We start from the raw sequence: 7,705 nt of genomic DNA, 5'->3' as shown, positions 1-7,705 counted from the left end.
CTGCTCTACCCAGTTGTAAAGACTGCATTAAAAAACCATGCTTAGGGGCTTCCCTGGTGGCGCAGTGGTTGAGAGTCTGCCTGCTGATGCAGGGGACATGGGTTCGTGCCCCGGTCTGGGAAGATTCCACATGCCGTGGAGCGGCTGGGCCCGTGAGCCATGGCCCCTGAGCCTGCGCGTCCAGAGCCTGTGCTCCGCAACGGGAGAGGCCACAACAGTGAGAGGCCCGCATACCGCAAAAAAAAAAAAAAAAAAAAAAATGCTTAATACCCACAACACCAAATAAAATGTTTAGGTTCTTTAAGTTAAACAAGAATACACCTATTTATTTCCATTTAAAAACTACTTTATTCACTGTCTCAGCAATATATGCAAAGAAAAACAAGTACTAAAATGATGCTGGCAGTTTACAAATCAATGGCTTATTTTTTGATAATAGTCTCAAACCGAACGTCATTTCCTCACTTTCCTACTTTAAATGCTTACTTTATTTCCTTTACTGCCTTTATCATTATTTGAAATTATTTTATTTACTTGCTTCTTACCTTATTTATTACAACTTATTTATTCACTTATTAGCAGGGATCTTGCCAATTTTTTAAATCATATTTCTCATCATATTTTTAACAGCCTGGCTTATAGGTGACACAAAGTGTAAATCTGTTAAATTAATTAAAAAATTACACTGCTCCAAAATAAAAGTCACTGTTTTGATACCTATAAATACACCAATATCTTGAAACTAAAGGATGATGGATTATTCTGTGTTCTCCTAGAAATTAAACTGGGATGGAAATCTGTTGAAAGCCCAGGGGTCAGTGGTTGAGGCAACCAGTGGCATTCTCTAGCGGGGATTTGCTTCGCTGAGTCTAGTGATTCTAAGGCTATAAGGTAGGAAGGCTTCCTGCTTCAACCAGAGCAGCTCTTCACACAACAGGATTTCACAAGGACTTGGCATAAGCTTTGGCTTGAAGAAAGTGTTTCATTACTTAAAAACAGAGGTTTAGGATAGGGTGGTAGAAACCACTGTTTGGGGGAATTTGGACTAAGAGATAGCTAAACATATTTTGCATTGTAAATTATATTTATTTTTCCTTTCTAAAGTCAATGTGCTGTAAATATTATTAATCCCATTTTTATAGTATAATAACAAAATTATTTCTGCCTCAATTTTAAAGATCTAAGTGACTATGCTCTTAGAATTTTAAGGATAAATGAAACATTAAGGCTTCTAGAATCAGAAAATCTTTGCCTTTTAGCTATAGAAAAAATGAAAAGTTAAACCTTTTAATTGGAAAGGTTTAGGATCCTACCAACCTTTATAATAGAAAACTTTAGGATATTTCGATTCAAAGATTTCTCCTCCCACTGTGTTAATCTTGTATTTGATTTCTTTCTCTGTAGAAAGAACATATAAAAACATGTTTAGTGTTCCCTCCCTTTCCAGGTTGTATTTTATCTTGAGTAGATTTAAAACCAGATTAGTTGTAATAGGATTCCAGGATGTGGGCAGATGTCTACTTGTCACTGACGATCTCTCTTGCAATTAGCTCCTTCATTATTTCATTGGTACCACCATAGATTGGCTGAACTCGGGCATCCACATAAGCTCTGGATAAATAAGAAGAAGATTGAATGAATAAACAAAAGATATTAGAAATTATAAATTTTGTCTTACCAGGTAACTATTAATTGCTTTAAAGTGTTCATTTAATGAAATCCAAACAATAAAAGTTCTTTGTAAATTACTTTTTTTTCTGTATGGCATCCACCCTAGATTGGTATAATTATAAAATTCTATTAAGATATTGATCATTTGTATAGTTTTGTTTTAGCCTGCTTGAAGAGATTACAAATTCAAAATAACATTTCTAAGTATGTTTCTTTTGATTTAATTTTGTAAAATTCAGCACATATAATAACATTCCAAAAAGGGCAATTGTAAATTTAGAAATGGATGGAATGTCTTAATATCTTGTTACCTTTAATGTTTCTCCCCAAAAGCTGAAATCTACTGGTTTTATAAAAAGCAAAAGAGAAAAGAAAGTACATATTTTCTAACATCCTTTAGATTCCCATCACTACTGCTGCCATCGGCAGTATAAACTGATGCTTCAGAAAATATTACTTCACAAAGTTAACAAGTAACTTATTTTTTGGAAATGATTAACAGTCACTCCAGTAATGTATGAGGTTGAAATACTGAGTGGCTGAGTATACTGCCATAAAAAAACAAGAAGGAATTCACTTTTGGTAATGATGACAGCAACCATAACACTATATAGTTGGTTTTACCTTTTCTCATGTCATTTTATCCTCTCAGCTCTGGAATTAGGGAGGATAAATATTATTATTGTTTTGCAGGTAAAGGAACTGAGATGCTGAAAAGTTAATACATATACTAATTAATGGTTGCTATTTAATGGTCACATAACAGATCATTGGCAGCCTGGAATGAAAAGGTAGGTATCCTGCCACTTTGGCAAGTATCTTTTTTATTACATCTCAACATTTTCATTGGCCCAGAAATGTAAGATTAGTTACTGAGTTTTGGACTTTTCTAGTAGACAAATTCAAAGGCATTTTTTTCAAGCATTAAATTTTTTTTAATTTAATTTGAGACAAATTAAATGTGCAAGCTCTCTAGGAACATGACCAATTCTGAACTTTTCCTTGTCCACGTTCACCACGGAACCTTACAAACAGTGAGCGCTCAGTAAATATTTATTGATTTGACTTCTTGTATTACAAAGGAATTTTAGAGTCTCAATAGCTGCTTTCTTATGAAACTTGAAATCTAGAGACATATGTGTTTTCAAATATATTTTTTCTTTTGAACAGATTCCATTGTTGCCCACAAAATCTAGCACTTTCATTTAGAGGACTTACCTGGCGTTTCAGCCTACTTCAGCAATCTCAATGCTTTTAGACATTTTTGGATCAGGTTGGGCATATTTTTTTTCACATTAAAGAAGTTCCAATGGAGCAGGTAATGGACAGAGATCAGTAGCCCTTTTATAGGTTACTAATTAAATTCAGTCATCAACTAATATTAACAGAGAATGGCAGCAGAAGGAATGTTTAACCCCACAGTGATGAAGCTATCTCAGGCTGCTCTTCCTAACACTGCAGACAGGTCTTGAAATGGCAAAACTTAAGCCTCACTTGTCATAGGCCCAAGCCTAATGAGTAAGACTGAAGTAAACTCACATGCTTAAGACTGGTTATTTTTAAACAAACAGAAAACAAATAAATAAAACAAAACCAAAAAGCAAAAAGCACCTCTTTGATCTGTGAAACCAAGACTCAGCAACACACACATAGCTTAATTTTAGGATAAAAAAACACAATTAGAATGATTTTTTTTTTCTATCTCATCAAAGTCTGTACACTTCATCCACATACTGCCTAATGTATCTAATTAGCTTTTTTGATATTATCCTACTACTTTCTCTCGTTATCTTATGAAAAGTTCCTTCCCTATGTCTTTGGGGAGAGAAATAGCAGTCTAGTTTAAAAATTCATACAGTCTTCAAACCAACAAGCTGGCCAAGGGCATTATTATTCCTGAAAGGAAATGTCAAGTCTCTCAAACTGAAACTAGGGATTTCAAATAAGCCATCAAGTTACAATTTTTGCTTGCTATTGACCTGATGGAATTGCCTCTGAGAAAACAGAGACCAAGACTTATGCTACGCTCTAATCTTGGACCATGTAGATGGTTGACTCCTCTTCACCTAACATGCCTTTCTTAGGAACCGAACCAAACTAGACAAGCACTGAGCCATGACATGTCTACATACCCTGCAGCAGTTATAATAGCACAGTTAAGTAGAAAAATATAAACACCCATTATTATTTTACTTTCTTAGCATTTTGAATATTGTCAATAAGGTGGATTAATATTATGAATAAAACATGAAAACACACAGGAAAAATTCCAGAGATGATTTAATTTGTGCTGGCATAACTCAGTGTTTACTTTGATTTCATGACTATACAAAGATAAAAAAAAATAAATCTGCTTTTGATTAAGGCCTGTTTGAAGTAGTTCTGGAAGGATATACCAAAATCCAAGTCCAAGGACTGATAAAGAAAAGGAAATCATTTAGCTACTTCATGCCTGCATTCTGAAGGAAGGAAAAACCCTACTTGTTGCTGAGTTTTTATAAAAGGTTATAAATTATATACACCCTGTGATTAAAGCTTTCTGAGCTTCCCAGTGGCTACAGAAAATTAGTAAATTATACCTAATAGAAGCTCTATGCTGGAGCTTCTGTATTTTTTTTTTTTTTTTTTTTTGCGGTACGCGGGCCTCTCACCGCCGCGGCCTCTCCCGTCGCGGAGCACAGGCTCCGGACGCGCAGGCCCAGCGGCCATGGCTCACTGGCCCAGCCGCTCCGCGGCATGCGGGATCCTCCCGGACCGGGGCACGAACCCCTGTCCCCTCCATCGGCAGGCGGACTCCCAACCACTGCGCCACCAGGGAAGCCCCTGGAGCTTCTGTTTTTAATGTAACTTGAATAAATGTTTATTTTCCTCATTAAGGACTATAAGCAAATCAAATGTTTTCAATTATGCTTGCCAAAATGATAAATTTGAAAGTACGTTTCAATACTAGTTTGATAATTTTTCTCTTTTAGATACTCTGTATTTAGATTAAAATTATAAGAAGTTTTTGGAAGCTCATAGCATTCTCATTCTCAGATTCAAAACTAAATTGGACTTCTCTCTATATAGCAAAAACTTCCCTGAGAAAATTTTATAAACTGAAAATATTTCCAAGTAAGAGGAAAAATATATCTTCTGCTATGAGGAGGAGAAATGCCATGGAGAGATTACTGAGGCAAAAGACTATAGGAAGAGGGAAAGAAGAAATTATGGAGATGGAGGAAGAAATATGGAAGAGGATGCTGCCTACTGACAAACTGGTACTGCTTCGAAATGATAACAAGAATATTCATATATAATACAATAAAAAGGCTATATTTATTTTAAAGTTGAAGGAAGTACAAATTCTACTTAGAAAAAAATAATACTTTTGATTTATTTTTAGAGCAAAATAGACAATAAAAATTTTAAGACACGACAACTCAGATCCTTTTTATATGCAGGTTAATTTTTCTATAATGTCTATTTTTTTTTTTTTTTAGTTTTAAAAAAGTGATAATTTGAAAGAAGACATACAAACGACCAAAAGGTATATGAAAAAATGCTCAATGTCACTAATCACCAGGGAAATGCAAATCAAAACTACAATGAAATATCATCTCACACCTGTCAGGATGGCTATTAACAAACAAGCCTAAAGACAAGTGTTGTCGAGGATATGGAGAAACTGCAATACTGGCGCACTGTTAGAGGGAATGCAAAGTGGTGCATCTCAGCTGCTATGAAAAATAGTATGGAAATTCATCAGAAAATGAAATAAAACTACCATATGATCCAGAAATCCCACTTCTAGGTATTTATTTGAAATAATTGAAATCAAGACCTCCAAGTGATGCTAGCGCTCACATGTTCAATGCAATATTACTCACAACAGCCGAGATGTGGAAACAACCTGTATGTCCATGGACAGATGAATGGATAAAGAAACTGTAGTATAACATATAATGGAATACTATTCAACCTTAAACAGAAGGAAATTCTGCAACATGTTACCACCTAGATGAACCTTGAGGACATTCTTCTAAGTGAAATAAAGCCAGTCACAGAAAGACAAATACTACATGATCCCACCTATATTAGGTATCGAAAATAGTCAAGTTCATAGACTCAAAGAGGAATGGTGGCTGCCAGGGGTTAAGGGAAGGGGGAAATGGGGAGTTACTAATCAATGGGCACAAAGTTTCAGTTAAGCAAGATGAATAAGTTCTAGAGACCTACTGTACAGCACTGTGCCTACAGTTAACAATACTGTATGGAACACTTAAAATTTTGTGAAGAGGGTAGATCTCATGTTAAGTGCTCTTACTACAGTAAAATGAAATAAAATAAAACAAAATAAAATGATTAATAGTCAATGTAAATTAAAGGAAGAATAGTAACCTATTTTTTATCCATTAGATTCACTTAAAGTTTAAAGGGCAATAACATTCATAGCTTAGGAGGAGAAGTCATCCTTAGACTTTGTTCATTTGAGTACGAGTTGCTTCAAACTGGAGGAAATGATCTGGAAATGCATTAAAATTTAAAATATGCATACTTTTGAACTAGCAGTACTACTTTTGGGACTTTGTCCTGTTGTAATCAAACACACATGTATCTAAGATAAATGTATGAAGGCGTTTATTGCGGCATTGTCACAGTAAAAAACTAGAAAAAACCTGAATACTTAACCATAATCAATTATAATAAAATATTATTCAACAATAAAAAAGGGATATTAATCCCTCTGTATAATGATTCAAGTAAAGCTTTAGTATGTTATATATTTATATTTATTTATATTTAGTATATTGTATAATGCAGTACATCTTCACTTTTTAAAAATATGACAAAATCCTAGTGGTGAGCTGATAACATGAAGCTGTTTCTACCTACTTGAACACACTCCATAGTCAGCTGAAAAATACAAAGATTTTGCACCTCCTTTCCCTTTGTACTCAATGGACAAAGGACAGTTAAAGAAATTTTCCTTCCTCTTCACACCACCCAGAAGAGTGTAACACAACAGGCATACTCACTTTGCAATTGGGTACTCCCACATGTATCCCCAGCCTCCATGCAGCTGCACGCAGTCATAAGCTACACTGTTCTGTAAATCAGATGCCCTAGATGACCAAAATAAAAAGCAGAAAAGGAACATTTGAAATGAGTTTTCATGAGATGTTTTACAATCAGGAAACAAATTATTTATGATTGTTTAAATGCTTACATTTATCAAACAATTAAAATTAGGCATATTAGCCAACCAGAGAAGATTGATATAAATTCCACGTGAAATAAATCTCAAGAGAATTTTCATATAACAAACACTTTCTTCATCAATTATACTTCTGGCTGGGTTTCTGTTAAGTCTAGAAACAAAATGTAGAAAGCTTAGACTATTTATTAGGTGTTGGCTACCTTAAGCCTGAAAAGAATATAGTAAAAACTTGAATTTGTTCTAATTTATGCAGATTCTCTATGTGATCTAAGTTAACTGAATAATTATACAGTCATCTATTTTCTTTTGCCTTGTGTAATATGTGTTTTTTTCTTCAAATGTGTCACTTCCTACCTAAAGGTTGCAATTCTGAATTTTAGTAACTGAAAAAAAATTTTTTTCAGAAATAAACTGAAAGTAAAAGTGAAAACCTAAGAGGGCAGACCTCTATTAAAGTACCTACTATCATATAGGAAACTTATTAAAGATTATTTGGGAATTATTATTCCTGAAGTATATGTATATTAACATGAGGTGCTTGAGAAATACCCTTTTCTGATCTTATCACAACAATTTTAACTATTGTTAAAATCCATGAGATGGCTGGTAGGAACTTTATTCATCTTAACATAAAATACAAGTTAGTTCAAAATCTCTTCAACTTACTTTCAACAGTGGGAAATATAAGGAAAAGGTAAGCATAGACACATTTTCCTATAAAAACTAATTTTTAACTCAAGCCATAGGACAGGTCAGGATGTTCCTGAGAAATACAGTAACAATATGATGATTAACAGACAAGATTCAGGGGGCAATGATATTTGGAATTCTATA

The 7,705-nt window shown here is 34.2% G+C and overlaps 1 protein-coding gene across 1 annotated transcript in view; it reads right to left on the bottom strand.

The window, feature by feature from the left end:
• Positions 1 to 324: 324 nt before the first annotated feature.
• The window catches only part of ACADL (acyl-CoA dehydrogenase long chain), a 38,995-nt gene continuing 31,614 nt past the window's right edge, over positions 325 to 7,705 (bottom strand). Inside the window, exons 10-11 of the mRNA XM_067740718.1 lie at positions 6,690 to 6,776; positions 325 to 1,611 (exon numbers count right to left, since the gene is read on the bottom strand). Coding sequence (XP_067596819.1) covers positions 1,518 to 1,611; positions 6,690 to 6,776 — 181 coding nt within the window. The 3' untranslated portion in view covers positions 325 to 1,517. The remainder of the gene's footprint in view (positions 1,612 to 6,689; positions 6,777 to 7,705) is intronic.

This window comes from Pseudorca crassidens, chromosome 6, assembly GCF_039906515.1.
Source record: "Pseudorca crassidens isolate mPseCra1 chromosome 6, mPseCra1.hap1, whole genome shotgun sequence".
NCBI classification, from domain to species: Eukaryota; Metazoa; Chordata; class Mammalia; order Artiodactyla; family Delphinidae; genus Pseudorca; species Pseudorca crassidens.
The sequence above is the reverse complement of the archived record's forward strand: the minus strand, read 5'-3'. Positions and strand labels throughout refer to the sequence as shown.